At 43.1% G+C, this 16,862-nt stretch overlaps 1 protein-coding gene across 3 annotated transcripts in view; it reads left to right on the top strand.

Annotated features, from left to right (window-relative positions):
* The window catches only part of LOC140203020 (cytochrome P450 3A24-like), a 49,961-nt gene that overhangs the window by 15,405 nt on the left and 17,694 nt on the right, over positions 1-16,862 (top strand). For all 3 annotated transcript variants that reach the window (XM_072268707.1, XM_072268705.1, XM_072268706.1), the window contains exons 4-8: positions 1,324-1,423; positions 1,785-1,898; positions 4,150-4,238; positions 11,306-11,454; positions 13,264-13,391. In XM_072268707.1, coding sequence (XP_072124808.1) covers positions 1,324-1,423; positions 1,785-1,898; positions 4,150-4,238; positions 11,306-11,454; positions 13,264-13,391 — 580 coding nt within the window. The remainder of the gene's footprint in view (positions 1-1,323; positions 1,424-1,784; positions 1,899-4,149; positions 4,239-11,305; positions 11,455-13,263; positions 13,392-16,862) is intronic.

A 16,862-nucleotide genomic window follows, 5' to 3' on the forward strand; every position in this document is an offset into this window, starting at 1 on the left:
TGTACTCCCTTTTCTAAGTATCTGTCAATTTGAATCCCCCTGTGAATGTCATCTGCTTTGTCACCCATGCAGTATATCTGCGTGCTTACTTGATGCTCTTCTGGAACCTGAGTGAAATTGCTTGCAACCCTAGATTTCTCAGAGCGTCTAAACCATCTCTAAAAGTCCCATGGTTTAGAGAAATCAAATGTATTGATGGGCTTTATAAGGTAAGTAGATGTATGCACTGCAGGTATTTGTTCCACTTTCCTGTTGATTTGTTTATTTATGTACTTGGACTATAATTTTTTCTCTCCATGAGAGTTTGACTGACCTCTCTGACTTCTCCACTGTATCTGTGTCTCTGTGCACTCTGCAAGGCTAGTGACCCATACACAAATTATTACCATGTATCCACTTTTGAGTGCAGCCTGTAGGCGTTGCCTAGCAACCCTGGCCAGTTTTCAGCTCAGTTAGCAAACTAGCATAGGCAGTTTAGGTTGATAAATCTTTGGACAATTTTCCACAAATATAAGCAAACAAGAACAGTCTTATTGTAAATTCTTTCTTGATGGGGATCTCCTTTGGTCTTTAGCCCAAATTCAGTGCTCAACTACTTCTGACACCATGTTGTGCTCATTAATGAGGGAGAATGCAGAGCACACCAGGAGGGTAGCATGCAAGATCTTCCACTGATCTTTACTGGTAACACTGTTTGTACAATATGTGAACTCCTCCCTTCTGGGAGTGTCTAACTGAATGACATAGGAACAGCATTATTAACCACCACAACAAATTTGATAGAGATATTCAAAATTGGGGGGGGGGGATAGATAGTAAATGAAAGCAAGTTTTTTCCACTGAGGTTGGGTGGGACTACAAATAGAGGTCATGGGTTAAGGGTGAAAGTTGAGAAGTTGAAGAGGAACATGAGGGGAAGCTTCTTCACTCAGGTAGTGAGAGTGTGGAATGAGCTGTCAGCACAAGTGGTGCATGCAAGCTGAATGTCAATGTTTAAGAGAAGCTTGGATGGGTACATAGATGGTAGGGGTATGGAGGGCTATGGTCCTGGTGCAGGTCGATGGGAGTAGGGAGACTGAATTTTTCAGCACAGACTAGAAGGCCCAAAGAGCATGTTTCTGTGCTGAGCTTTTCTATGACTAATTTTCTTTGTTTGCCTCCCCTAAATGGCTACATTGTGCACCCTGGCATTTGATTCCAAATGTTGGAAGAGATATAACATAAGTGGCTAAACCTTTTCACCTGTTTATTGCAATTGATTTTCTATTCCTGGACGTTTTATTCCCTGATTTACTTACTGAAAAAAAAATTGCTTTTTTTCAGGATTTTTGATGGGCGAAAGCCTCTTCTCTGCATTATGGACCCTGACCTGATTAAATCGATCTTTGTAAAAGAATTCTACACATTGTTTACCAACAGGCAGGTCAGTATTTATGTGCATTGATAGTGGTTTCTTTTGTAACTCTGTTCTTGTTCCATTTTCTTCATTTCAATATTTGGATTAGCTTTCCTCGTCCCCCTCTAAGCCCCTACTTACATGTGCGATACATGTTTAATGGAACTGCCAGGGAATTGCGATGCTTAAAAGGTAAGACCATCTCAAACATGCCACTTTGGTGCTTGTTCCCCAAGCTCCCACCCCTACCTGCTCCTGCACACTCCTGTATTGTGATTGAAATGCCCCCTCTACTTACAGCATCCCTTGTTCTGCCTATCTCTGCAGTTTTAGAACCCAACATGACATTATGGCAAAGAATTTGATGCTTAATCTTTATTTCATTCAGGTTTTTGGTCTGAGTGGTCCGTTTGAGGAATCTGTCGTGGTTATCCAGGATGAGCGATGGAAGACAGTCCGAAGCATTCTTTCACCAACATTCAGCAGTGGGAGGCTAAAAGAGGTAACAATAAGGACTTTCTATTAATCAAATCTACTTTAGATTATGAGAACACTTAGTCCTCTTTTATTGTCATTTAGAAGTGCATACATGCATTAAGAAATGATACAATGTTTCTCCGGAGTGATATCTCAGAAAACAGGACAAACCAAAGACTAACACTGACAGAACCACATAATTATACTATATAGTTACAGCAGTGCAAAGCAATACCATAATTTGATGAAGAGCTAACCTTGGACACGGTAAATAAAGTCTCAAAAGTCCCTGAGTCGATCGACTCCTGAGTCCCTGATAGCAGGCGACAAAAAGGAGAAACTCCCAGCCATAAACCTCCAGGCATCGTCAACTTGCCGATACCTTGGAAGCAGCCGACCACAGCCAATACTGAGTCCATCTGTCCGAAAATTTCGAGCTACCGACCAGCCCTCTGACACTGCCTCCCAAGCGTTATCCTCTGCCAAGCGCCTTCGACCTCGCCCCGGCTGCTGAAACACGCAAAGCAGAGGATCTCGGGGCCTTCTGCTCTGGAGATTCTGGTCACCACACACTAGCAGCGGCAGTGAAGCGAGCATTTCAGAAGTTTCCAGATGTTCCTCCGTACTCTCACATCCGTCTCTCCATCAAGTCAGAATTGTGCACGATCCCCTACTTGGCAAATAGAAGACATCATCACCGAAGTGGCCGCGCGAGCTGCCATCACGCCACCATCTTCTCCAAATATATGCCTCCAAATTCTCCTGCACATACGCCTTCTATGTCCTTTATAACAACTGGCCTATTGTGCAAGTGAGGGAGATTATGACTCGTAGAAAATTTAAATACAGATTTTAACAGGGTGTTGGAGAGCAACCGGATAACATCTATGAAACAATGCCGTAAGTTCATATGATAGTAGGGATGTTGAAGTAAAAATATTAACGAGGATTCTGTTAAAGGAAGTCGCAGCTGAAGAGGCAAACGTGGCGGCTTTTCAATTTCAGACGCGGGGTCAGCTGGAGCCTGGCGGCGGCTGGATGTGAACCCCACTTCCCCTGGGCGGCTGAAGACACTGGCTAAAAGAAAAGAGCGCGCGTCTCTTTTTCACCATATGATAATGTGGAAGAGTGAACAGTAAATGGTTAAATGACGGTGTTTTCGTTGGCTCCAGTTTAACTTGGTGTTTAGTCAGAGTTTCAACACACTGCACGAGAACGCTACAGTACTGATAATCCATTTATGAATTTTAGAAGATAGAACTTAATAAACATAAACAAATGCAGATAGTGGAAAACTGAAATAAAATGAGAAAATGCTGGAAATACTCAACAGGAGAGACATTATCTGTGGAGAGATATGGAGAGAGTTAATGATTCTTTCTTAAAGTTTTAAAATTCCACAAGAGTGCTTTGAGTAACGATCAACATTATGCAATATTGGAACAAGTAACTAAATTACAAAATTCATAAGTCATCAGGGTTTAAAAAATGTTTTAAAATACTGTTAGGATGTTAGTCTTGGCTTTAGAATAGTGCATCTTGAAAGGAAAAGACAGGGAATTATAGGTTTGAAGGAAGGAACTCTGTGAAAGGCATGGCAACCAAATATGCAAGGGCCCTGCATTGTAGAAACAAAAGATATTGTAGGATTGTAGAACAGAGGACCTTAGAGCAATGAAGAGTATTCCTATGAACAATATGAATTTTAAATTCAATCATTGATGTCACTAGTGCAGGTAAATAAGGAAATGTTGGGTGAACAGGATTTAGTGGAGTGTTTAAATCATTGACATTCTACCCTTTTGGAATGTATTGAATTTTTCTGTGTGGCCATGTATTTAAGAATAAACTAGAATTGAAATTGTGATTTCTACATTGTTTTGGTCTGCATTACTAAAATTCACCAAATTCTGCAGGATTTTGTAATTAAACTCCTAGGACATTATATCCAGGAGAAAAATTCTAAGGGCATTTAATGAACAAGCCTTTAATTTAACTCGTTTGTTTATTGGCTACATTGGTCATGTTTTAATGAGCTATTTTCCTGAAGGTCATAAAATGTCTTATCTGGAAATAAAGTCAATGTTCATTTTCAAATTGATATTGGGAGGTAGTATATAGTTAATTAGGATAGATAGGTCAAATGATTGATATCAGGATATTTTGGGGAGGTGTTAACCAACTGAAAATCTCTGAAGAATACCTAATTGAACCAGTACCTAGTTGTTTTGTACATTTTTTAAATTTTGGCTGTCTTTATTTTACCCCTTTCCCAGATGCATCCAATAATTTGTCATTATGCAAACAATCTTGTGAAATTGGCTGAAAAAAAGGTGAAGATGAATGAAGTTGTCCAACTGAAGGAGTGAGTAATTCGTCTGGTTGTTTCTTTGGCACAACTTTTTCCTTTTTAGAGTCATAGCCATTTTTTAGCCCATTTCCAGCTGCTCCAGATCCCACTACATAGAACATAGAATAGTACAGCACAGTACAGGCCCTTCGGCCCACAATGTAGTGCCGACCCTTAAACCCTGCCTCCCATATAAGCCCCCACCTTAAATTCCTCCATATACCTGTCTGGTAGTTTCTTAAACTTCACTAGTGTATCTGCCTCCACCACCGACTCGGGCAGTGCATTCCACGCACCAACCACTCTCTGAGTAAAAAACCTTCCTCTAGTATCCCCCTTGAACTTCCCACCCCTTACCTTAAACCCATGTCCTCTTGTATTGAGCAGTGGTGCCCTGGGGAAGAGGCGCTGGCTATCCACTCTATCTATTCCTCTTATTATCTTGTACATCTCTATCATGTCTCCTCTCATCCTCCTTCTCTCCAAAGAGTAAAGCCCTAGCTCCCTTAATCTCTGATCATAATGCATACTCTCTAAACCAGGCAGCATCCTGGTAAATCTCCTCTGTACCCTTTCCAATGCTTCCACATCCTTCCTATAGTGAAGTGACCAGAACTGGACACAGTACTCTTAAGTGTGGCCTAACCAGAGTTTTATAGAGCTGCATCATTACATCGCGACTCATAACTCTATCCCTTGACTTATGAAAGCTAACACCCCATAAGCTTTCTTAACTACCCTATCCACCTGTGAGGCAACTGTCAGGGGTCTGTGGACATGTACCCCCAGATCCCTCTGCTCCGCCACACTACCAAGTATCCTGCCACTTACTTTGTACTCGACCTTGGAGTTTGTCCTTCCAAAGTGTACCACCTCACACTTCTCCGGGTTGAACTCCATCTGCCACTTCTCAGCCCACTTCTGCATCCTACCAATGTCTTTCTGCAATCTTTGACAATCCTCTACACTATCTACAACACCACCAACCTTTGTGTCGTCTGCAAACTTGCCAACCCACCCTTCTACCCCCACATCCAGGTCGTTAATAAAAATCATGAAAAGTAGAGGTTCCAGAACAGATCCTTGTGGGACACCACTAGTCACAATCCTCCAATCTGAATGTACTCCCTCCACCCTGACCCTCTGCCTTCTGCAGGCAAGCCAATTCTGAATCCACCTGGCCAAACTTCCCTGGATCCCATGCCTTCTGACTTTCTGAATAAGGCTACCATTTGGAACCTTGTCAAATGCCTTACTAAAATCCATATAGATCACATCCACTGCTTCACCCTCGTATGTGCCTGGTCACCTCCTCAAAGAACTCTATCAGGCTTGTTAGACACGATCTGCCCTTCACAAAGCCATGCTGACTGTCCCTGATCAGACCACGATTCTCTAAATTCCCAGAGATCCTATCTCTAAGAATCTTTTCCAACAGCTTTCCCACCACAGACGTAAGGCTCACTGGTCTATAATTACCCGGACTATCCCTACTACCTTTTTTGAACAAGGGGACAACATTCGCCTCCCTCCAATCCTCCGGTACCATTCCCGTGGACAACGAGGACATAAAGATCCTAGCCAGATGCTCAACAATCTCTTTCCTCACCTCGTGGAGCAGCCTGGGGAATATTCTGTCAGGCCCCGGGGACTTAGCTGTCCTAATGTATTTTACCAGCTCCAACACCTCCTCTCCCTTAATATCAACATGCTGCAGAACATCAACCTCACTCATATTGTCCTCACCATCATCAAGTTCCCTCTCATTGGTGAATACCGAAGAGAAGTATTCATTGAGGACCTCGCTCACTTCCACAGCCTCGAGGCACATCTTCCCACCTTTATCTCTAATTGGTCCTACCTTCACTTCTGTCATCCTTTTTTTTCTTCACATAATTGAAAAATACCAATCCACGAGAGTCTTCCTCGTTATCCACCACACCCTCAATCTTGGAATTGTCTGCAAACTTGCTTCTCTAGATAACCACAGTATCATCCAGATTGTTGATATATTTGACAAACAACAATGGACCCAGCACCAATCCCTGCGGCACTCTACTAGGCACGGGCCTCCAGTCAAAGAGGCAGCCATCTTATTACCACTCTCTGGCTTCTCCTACAAAGCCAATGCCTAATCCAATTTATTACCTCATCTTGAATGATGAGCAACTGAATCTTCCTGATCACCCCCATCCCCCCCCATACAGGACCTTGTCAAATGCTTTACTAAAGTCTATGTAGATAACATCTGCTGCCTTGCCTGCATCAACTTTCCTGGTAACTTCCTTGAAAAATTCTGTAAGATTGGTTAGATATGATCTGTCATGTTGAAAGCCATGCTGACTATCCTTGATCAGTACATGTCTATCCAAATACTTGTATATCCGGTCCCTTGGAACAAACTTTTCCAGTACTCATGTCAGGATCACCAGCTTGTAATTTCCTGGTTTATTTTTAAAGCCTTTCTTAAACATCGGAACAATATTGGCTATCCTCCAATCCTCTGGTGCCCCATCTATCGCTAAGGATTTTTAAAATATCTCTGCTAGGATCCTGACAATTTCTGCATTTTTACGAAGGTCCGACGGAGCACCTTGTCTGGCCGTGGGGATTTATCTACCCTAATTTGCCCCAAGGCAGCAAACACCACCACCTCTGTAAATCTGTTTTAGGTCCATGAAGTTGGTGCCACTTTGCCTCACTTCTATAGACTCTGTCTCCATCTCCTGAGTAAATACAGATGCAAAAAAAATCATTTAGGATCTCTCCATCTCTTTGGGCTCTGTGCATCATTCTGATCTTCCAGAGGACCAGTTTTATCCCTTGTAATAATTTTTCTCTTAACATATCTGTAGAATTCCTTGGGATTCTCTGTCATGGATCACTTTCATATTTTTCAAGCACTTTCAACCTCTTGGTGTTCCCACAGAGGACGAATATAATATCTGACTCCTCATCACTTAATTGATTATCCTGAGTCAGGGATCAATATATTTCTGAATTGAAGGGTAAAGTGGGACTGATTGGTAATTGATTTATCGTTGCTACATAAGATGCAGCAGCAGAATTAGGCTATTCGGCCCGTTGAGTCTGCTCCCACATTCCATTATGGTTTATTTATTATCCCACTCAACACCATTCTCCTGCCTTTTCCCCGTAACCTTTGACGCCCTTATTCAGAACCTATCAACCTCCACTTTAAATATACTAAATGACTTTGCTTTCACAGCCATCTGTGGCAATGAACTCCATAGATTCACCACCCTCTGGCTAAAGAAAATCTTCCCGATCGCTGTCCTAAACGGATGTCCTTCCATTTTGAGGCTGTGCCCTTTGGTCCTAGACTCTCACACTACAAGAAACATTCACTCTATGTCCACTCTAGCTCAGCTTTTAGATACTCAACAGATTTCAAGGAGATCCCCTTTCATTCTTCTGAACTCAGCAAGTACAGGCCAAGAGCGGTCAAACACTCCTGATACATTCTGTCTTTACAATCCCAGAATCATTCTCATGAACTTTCTCTGGGCCCTCTCCAATGCAAGCACATCCTTTCTTAGACAATGGACCCGAAACTGCAAAACTACTCCAAGTGCAGTCTGACCAATGCCTTATATGCCTCAACATTGTGTCCACCTTTTATAATCTAGTCCTCTCAAATTGTCCTATCAACGATTCAGCCTGTAAGTTAACCTTTGGGGAATCCTGCACGATGATTCCCAATTCCCTTTGCACCTGATTTCTGAATTTTCTCACTGATTAGAAAATAGTCTATGCAATTATTCCTTCTCCCTGACTGCAAGGCCATTCTTTTCCATACACTATATTCCATCTCCCACTTCTTTGCCCATTCTAATCTGTCACATGTACTGGGGTACAGAGAAGAAAATTGTTTGTATGACATCCATACATATCATCTGACAACATCAGTATATCAAGGTAGTACAAAAGAAAGGAAACAGCACAAAGCAGAAAGATCTGTCAGAGTTACAGAGGCAATGCGGACAATAAATTGCTAGCCCACGTTGAGATGGACTGTGAGGTCAAGAGGTCCATTAAATAGTCTTAGAACAGCAGTACAGAAGCTGAAACAAACGAGAAAATCTGCAGGCATTGGAAATCCAAGCAACACACCACAAAACACTGGAGGAACTAAGCAGGCTAGGTAGCATTGATAGGAAAAAAGTACAATCAATGTTCTGAGCCGAAATCCTTCAGCGGGACTGGAGACAAAAAGCCGAGGAGTAGATTTAAAAAAGTGGGCTTAGGGGAGAGAGAAACACAAAGTGATAGGTGAAACCTGAAGGGGGAGGGATGAAGTAAAGAGTGGGAAAGCTGATTAAAAAAGATAGAAGGGTATGGAAGAAATAAAAGGGAGGTAGAGCACCAGAGGGAGGCAATGGGTGGGCAAGGTGATGAGGTGAGAGAGGGAAAAGGAGATGGGAAATGGGGAAGAACGGCGGGGAGGGGGGAGGTGAGGGAGCATTACTGGAAGTTCAAGAAATCGCTGTTCATGGCATCCGGCTGGAGGCCACCCAAATGGAATATAAGGTGTTGCTCCTGCAGTCTAGGTGTGGCCTCATCATGACAGTGGAGGGGCCATGGGTAGACATATAGGAATGGGAAGTGGAACTAAAATACTTCCCTATGAATTTTACCTTTTTGTATTTTTCCCCATTTGAAAGATCAAAGTCTATCAAGACTTGATGGTAAATTCCTATTCTTGGGTCTGATTCCAGCTTAGCTGAAAAAACCATGCTAAAGGATCAATATTTCATACTTTTTTTGATATTAATCTTAATAACATTAACATAATTAGACACAACACAACAAAAGTGGATGCAATGCATTTTCTAAGCAGATATTCTATGTTTTGTCCAAATGAGTGTCCCAAAAGAAAAGGAAGTGCTGTTGGAGTGGTTTACTCTCTGAAGCCTGTCACAGAGGAGCACCTATACACCTGCTCTGTGCATCTCCCAACATGTTGTTGTGTAGCAAACTGAGCAGGACATCAGTCATCAATAGTGCAATTCCAGTGGCAATTTCACAGCAATAATGCATATTTTGGTTGTCATGGATGCTGCAGAGGGGATGCCTGAGAGTTCCCACCTTTATTCTAAAGGACATGAACGTTGCGGTCAATCAGAGGCATGTCTGTAGGAAGGAGAAGATGCACGCACTGGGGGTGGACAGGGAACCTGCCACTATCAGCAAAGCCTGGCAGGAAGTGGTTCTAGTAGTCACTTTCCAATATGAAAATCTCCACACATGGAGGAATGCTCAAAGATGTGTCATGACTTTGCAAGATTCGCCAGTGATGTTTACATTGTGAAGTTGGAAGTGCGGATTATGGAAGAGCAAGTGCTGGCTACTTTGAGGCGCATTGGGGTAGATGAATCCCCAGGACCTGACAAGGGCTCCCCTTGGACTTTGTGGGAGGATTGTGCAGAAATTGCAGGGGCCCTGATAGAACTATTTAAAATGTCTTTACCCATGGGCAATTCTTTAAGATTGTTGTAGCCGGGAAGTGGTAGTAAGGATAAGCTCCCACTGACTATTAAATGCTCCCAATGGTGTGCATCTCAGATAGCCTCTGACAAACCAAGTCCAGCTCCTGGCATTCATGTGTGGCTTAGCTACTAAGCCTGGTGGAATTGTTTCCACTGACAGAAGAAGGGGCAAAGGTGGGTCACTGGCACCTTAAAACCAGTCACTTCAGGCAGATGGGGCTCATCAGCCATGGTTGGCAGCTTATCTAGGAGAAGAAGAACTCTGATCTCAAACCTCTGAGGCCTTGACTAGTACTGTTTTTAGTGACAATGATTTCTAGCATGATCTGTTCCTTCCAAGACTGAAAAAGGATGGCATGGTGCCTAAAGGTGGGACTCCTGGTGATGTAGTTTCTAGGTTAAGTAATCATTGCAGAATTTGCATGAGATCTTCCAACATTAAAACCGAGAATAAAAACTAATGAGCAACTTCTGGCTCACTTGGTTATAAGGGCATACTAAATTATCTAGTGTATGTTCTGTTTAAAGGCCCAGAAGATGTAAGGGGTGAACAAGACAGGGTTTACAAATTTATTAATTTTTTTTTCAGATTATGAGAACACTCAGTCCTCCTTTATTGTCACTTAGAAATTCAAGCATGCATTAAGAAATGATACAATGTTTCTCCGGAGTGATATCACAGAAAACGAGACAGACCAAAGACTAACACTGACAAAACCACATAATTATAACATATAGTTACAGCAGTGGAAAGCAATACCATAATTTGATAACGAACAGACCATAGGCACAGTAAAAAAAAAAGTTCTCAAAGTCCTGAGCCGATCGACTCCCGAGTCCCCGATAGCAGGCGGCAAAAGGGAGAAACTCCCTGCCATAATCCTCCGGGCACGATCAACTTGCCGATAAGCTTGGAAGCAGCCGACCCTGAGTCCATCTGTCCGAAAACTCCGAGCTTCCGAGCAGCCTCTCTGATACAGCTTCCCGAACGCCATCCTCTGCCGAGCACTTTCGACCTAGCCCCGGCCGCTGAAACACCCAAAGCCAAGGATATCGGGGCCTTCAGCTCCAGAGATTCCGGTTACCACAAAGTGGCAGTAGTAGCAAAGCAGTCATTTGAGAAGTTTTCCAGATGTTCCACTGTGCTCTCACGTCTATCTCCATCAAATCAGGATTGTGCACGGTCCCCTAACTGACAAATAACAGATATTCATCACCAAGTGGCCACGCGCGCTGTTGTTGCACCGCCATTTTCTCCCCCCTCCCGGGAGGAAATTTATTTCATGCAATAAATATTGAGATAGTCAATCCATTTGCCTGGTGGAGAAGAGACATAGCCTAGTAATATGGACAATCCTGAATCCCAAAGGAAACTTCAGAGAATTGCTGTTACTCTGAAAATTATGAGACCACGAATCAATGGAATAAAGGAGTATATACATTAAAATGCATTTGAAAGAAAGCTAGTCTGTATCTGTGGTGTAAACCTATATAATAATTACATTTTCTCATGCAGCAAAAGATTGCTCAGTTATCATTCATTTCTTAACTAACACATTTTTCTTCTGTCAGATTTTTTGGAGCATACAGTCTGGACGTGGTCACTAGTACGTCATTCAGTGTGGATGTTGACTCCATCAACAACCCCAATGATCCATTTCTCAAAAATGCCAGGAAACTTGCTGATTTTTCCTTCTTCAATCCGCTGATACTTTTGATTTGTAAGTGATGTGAAATATTTATTTTACGTAAAGGAAGATAAGGGTTTTCTTTTAGATTATGGAAATCACTGATTAGTTGCTGACTATTTTGCTCTGTTCCATGTTTTGGATTTTCTGAAAATTAGTTGACAAAATACTTTTGTACCCTGGGGTAAGCGCAGTCCTGTTTCTGATGTGCATAGTTTAAGGCAGGAATGTATCTTTTAAGCACAATATCTTCACAAATCACTACTTGTGACCTGGCTTCCTCTTGGCAGAGAATTTCAGAGATACACCATCCTCTAAGAAAATAAATTTCAACACACCTCATTTTGGAAATACTGGCTGCTTATTTTGTAACTATGTCTACAGGTAGCCCACCCACTTGGTGCTCTCCTCCCCACATACATTCACCAACCCAACTAGTTGTCTTCTTTTTTTTTGTTCATCCCTCTCTTCCACTCCTCTTCCCTGGTTTCATCTACCATCATTCCCTTCACATCCAGTTCCCCCCATCACCTACTAAGCCTCTATCCCAACCCTTACATACTGCTCCCATTGGCAATCTTTCCTGCCTTGTTGTAGTCTTGATGCAGGGTCTCGACCCAGAACGTTGACTACCACCTTTGCTACAGAGATTCTGCTTGACCTGCAGCAGTTTTCCAGCTTTCTGTTTCTATTCTAGGATTCGGCATTTGCAGCCTCTCTTGTCGTCTATCCCCTTAGAATCGTACATATTTAAATATGGTCACCCCCTCAATCTTCTGAACACAAAGGAATACAGACCCAAACTGTCTGACACCTCTTGACAGAACAACCGTCTCATCCCCGTGGAATCTCTTCTGGACTGCCTCCAACACTACTTTATGCTTTTTTTTGTGTGTGCAGCATTCTCGATACAGCCTCAACAATACTAGTGCAACTATAACAAAACATCCTTATATTAAAATTCCAATCCCTTCACGATAAAGACCAGAACGCTGATTGCCTTCTTAACAATTTGTTGCATCTACCTGCTAACTTGCTGTGATTCATGCATCTGAACATCTGGATCCCTTTAAAAAGAAAAATGTGTGATAATTAGGATCAGAGGGGCTCGTATAGCACATGAAAAAATTATGATGATAGATTTGATCTTGGATATTCCAGCAGTGAGTAGCAAAGACATAGTTAAATGACATCTTTCTATGATCCTAATGTAGCTTATTAAATACAAAGTGGATTGGAAACATTGTGCACTATCTACGCATGCTTAGGTTCTGCCCAACAGGTGAATCGAAAGGTTGTGGATACAAGTTACACTATAGAGATCTGAACAAATGATCCACACTGACATTTCAGGGCAGCAATGGGAGAGCATGCTGCTGAGAGAAGTGCTGATAAGATGTGAAATTGAGGCTCCATCTGCTGTCCTGGGAGGGCAGAGGATCCTATTCTTCCATATGACAACTGGAAACTTCTTTTGGATATTTGGCCAATCTACTTTTGAGGGAGCCCAGCTCACACTTGAATCAGGAGATCTTTTGCTCTGTGCTGTTTGTGGATCCTTGCTGTTTGCTATATCCCTACATTACAATAGGAGCTACATTTCAACAATTGGCAGTGCAGCCCTTGGATACCCAGAGTCTGTGAAAATGCCACTGAATTCAGTCTTTCCTTTTACCTCTCTGGCCCCTCCCCAATCCCCTTCATCCTCGAAATAAAACTAATTACTTACTTTGCTTTTCAATTGCTCTTTGTTATTTCTGTTCCATAACCCCACCTACTTTCAAATCTGCAGGTACATGGCTACTCTCAGCAGTAATTTCTATGTTTTTGTATTTTTTTCAGTGCTGTTTCCTCCACTTATTCCAATCTTGGATAAATTCGGTATCTCCCTCTTGTCAAAAGATGTGAATGACTTTTTCATGAGAGTCATACCAAATATGAAGGAAAAGAGGCAGAAAGGTGTACACAATGTGAGTGTTAAATTGACCTATTTACATTTCTGCAAACATTTTGTCTCTTTCATTCCACAGCACTGACAGTAATTTCATAACTGAGAAGGAGGTGACTCTAGCAATATTGTTTGATCAAGGAAGGGTGTGGGGGGGCGGGGATCCTTGAAAATATGGTGTCATTCTGCAGTTTCTTAAATTTGTCTTTTATGCATGCAATATAAGTGTCCAACCTGGCTGCACCTGCAATCACTGTTGAAATTTATTGACCTTCTGCACTGGATAACAGAAGCTTGTGTTTGGACAGTGTTCAAGATTTGCAAGACATGGAATTTGTAGAACACCTATGAAATAGCCTTTTAGAGCAGCTTGTGGTTGAGCCCACTGGGGGAGCGGTAATTCTGGATTACTATGTAATGATCCAGTTTTGATTAGGGAGCTCGGGGTAAAGGAACCCTTAGGAGGCAGTGATCATGATATGATAAAATCCACCCTGCAGTGTGAGAAGTAGAAGCTAAAATTGAATGTATCAGTTTTACAGTGACGTAAAGGGAATTACTGAGATATGAGAGGAGCTTGCCAAAGTTGATTGGAAAGGGACATTAGTAGGGATGACAGCAGAGTAGCAATGACTTGAATTTCTGAGAGCAGCTCAATAGGCGCAGGAAAGATACATCGCAAAGATAAGGAAGTATTCTGAGTGGAGGATGAGGTGACCATGGCTGACAAGGGAAGTCAAAGACAGCACCAAAACAAAAGAGAGAGCATAAAATGTTGCAAAAATTAGTGGGAAGGTAGAGGATTGGGAAGCTTTGAAAAACTAACAGGACGCAATTTAAGAAGCCATAAAGGGAGAAAAGATGATATATGAAAGTAAGCTAGCTAATAATATAAGAGGATCCAAAAAGTTTTTCTTCAATTATATAAACAGTAAAACAGAGACAAGATGAAAATAACTCTGGAGAGGTAGTAATTGGTGGGGAGGGGGGGGGTAGACATAGAAATGGTGGATTAACTTAAGTACTTTGCATCTATCTTCAGTGTGGAAGACACTAGCAGGATGCCAGAAGTGCAAGAGTGTGAGGGGGCAGAAGTGAGTGCTGTTGCTATTAATAAGGAGATGGTGCTTGTGAAACTGAAAAATCTGAAGGTAGATAAATCATCTGGAAGCCATGGACTAGACCCTAGAGTTCCAAAAGAGGTAGCTGCAGAGATTATGGAGGCATTAATAATATATCAAGAATCACTAGATTCTGGAATTGTTTTGGACTGGAAAATTGTATATGTTACTCCACTCTTTAAGAAGGGAGGGAGGCAGAAGAAAGGAAATTTTAGGCCACTTAGTCTGACTTCAGTGTGTGGAAAGATGTTGGTCTGTTATTAGCTGTAAGGTTTCAGGGTACTTGGAGGCACATGATAAAAGAGGACAAAGTTAGCAAGGTTTCCTTAAGGGGAAATCTTGACTGACAAATCTGTTGGAATTTTTTGAGGAAAATTCTTTTGGCCTTTTTTCCTTGGAGCAGCGGAGGATGAGCGGTGACCTTTTAGAGGTGTAGAAGATGAGGAGAGGCATTGATTGTGTGTATAGTCAGAGGCTTTTTCCCAGGGCCGAAATGGCTAGCATGAGAGGGCAAGTTTTAAGGTGCTTGGAAGTAGATACAGAGGAGATGTTAGGGGCAAGTTTTTTTACACAGAGCGGTGAATGCGTGGAATGGGCTGCCAGCGATGGTGGTGGAGGCGGATACGATAGGGTCTTTTAAGAGACTCCTGGACAGGTACATGGAGCACAGAAAAATAGAGGGCTATGGGTAACCCCAGCTAATTTCTCAGATCAGGACATGTTTGGCACAGCTTTGTAGGCCGAAGGGACTGTATCGTGCTGTAGGTTTTCCATGTTTCTAAATAACAGGCAGGAAAGACGAAGGAGAATTGGTGGATGTTGTGTACTTTATTTTCAGAAGGCCTTTGACAAGGTGCTGCAAAGGATACTGCTTAACAAGATAAGAGCCCGTGGTATTGCAGGAAAGATACTAGCATGGGTAAAAGATTGGCTGACTGGTAGGAGTCAAAGAATGGGAATAAATGGGCCTTTTCTGGTTGACTGCTGGTGTGTCCCAAGAGTCGGTGTTTGGGCCATCCCTTTCATGTTATATATCGATGACTTGGATGAAAGAATTGATGGCTTTATGGAACACACATCAAAGTTGCTGGTGAACGCAGCAGGCCAGCCAGCATCTGTAGGAAGAGGTGCAGTCGACGTTTCAGGCCGAGACCCTTCGTCAGGACTAACTGAAGGAAGAGTGAGTAAGGGATTTGAAAGTTGGAGGGGGAGGGGGAGATCCAAAATGATAGGAGAAGACAGGAGGGGGAGGGATGGAGCCAAGAGCTGGACAGGTGATAGGCAAAAGGGGATACGAGAGGATCATGGGACAGGAGGTCTGGGAAGAAAGACAAGGGGGGGGGGGGACCCAGAGGATGGGCAAGAGGTATATTCAGAGGGACAGAGGGAGAAAAAGGAGAGTGAGAGAAAGAATGTGTGCATAAAAATGAGTAACAGATGGGGTACGAGGGGGAGGTGGGGCCTTAGCGGAAGTTAGAGAAGTCGATGTTCATGCCATCAGGTTGGAGGCTACCCAGACAGAATATAAGGTGTTGTTCCTCCAACCTGAGTGTGGCTTCATCTTTACAGTAGAGGAGGCCGTGGATGGACATGTCAGAATGGGAATGGGATGTGGAATTAAAATGTGTGGCCACTGGGAGATCCTGCTTTCTCTGGCGGACAGAGCGTAGATGTTCAGCAAAGCGGTCTCCCAGTCTGCGTCGGGTCTCACCAATATATAAAAGGCCACATCGGGAGCACCGGACGCAGTATATCACCCCAGTCGACCCACAGGTGAAGTGTTGCCTCACCTGGAAGGACTGTTTGGGGCCCTGAATGCTGGTAAGGGAGGAAGTGTAAGGGCATGTGTAGCACTTGTTCCGCTTACATGGATAAGTGCCAGGAGGGAGATCAGTGGGGAGGGACGGGGAGGACGAATGGACAAGGGAGTTGTGTAGGGAGCGATCCCTGCGGAATGCAGAGAGAAGTGGGGAGGGAAAGATGTGCTTAGTGGTGGGATCCCGTTGGAGGTGGCGGAAGTTACGGAGAATAATATGTTGGACCTAGAGGCTGGTGAGGTGGTAGGTGAGGACCAGGGGAACCCTATTCCTAGTGGGGTGGCGAGAGGATGGAGTGAGAGCAGATGTACGTGAAATGGGGGAGATGCGTTTAAGAGCAGAGTTGATAGTGGAGGAAGGGAAGCCCCTTTCTTTAAAAAAGGAAGACATCTCCCTCGTCCTAGAATGAAAAGCCTCATCCTGAGAGCAGATGCAGCGGAGACGGAGGAATTACGAGAAGGGGATGGCGTTTTTGCAAGAGACAGGGTGAGAAGAGGAATAGTCCAGATAGCTGTGAGAGTCAGTAGGCTTATAGTAGACATCAGTGGATAAGCT

This window comes from Mobula birostris, chromosome 9 (assembly GCF_030028105.1).
Source record: "Mobula birostris isolate sMobBir1 chromosome 9, sMobBir1.hap1, whole genome shotgun sequence".
Classification (NCBI taxonomy): Eukaryota; Metazoa; Chordata; class Chondrichthyes; order Myliobatiformes; family Myliobatidae; genus Mobula; species Mobula birostris.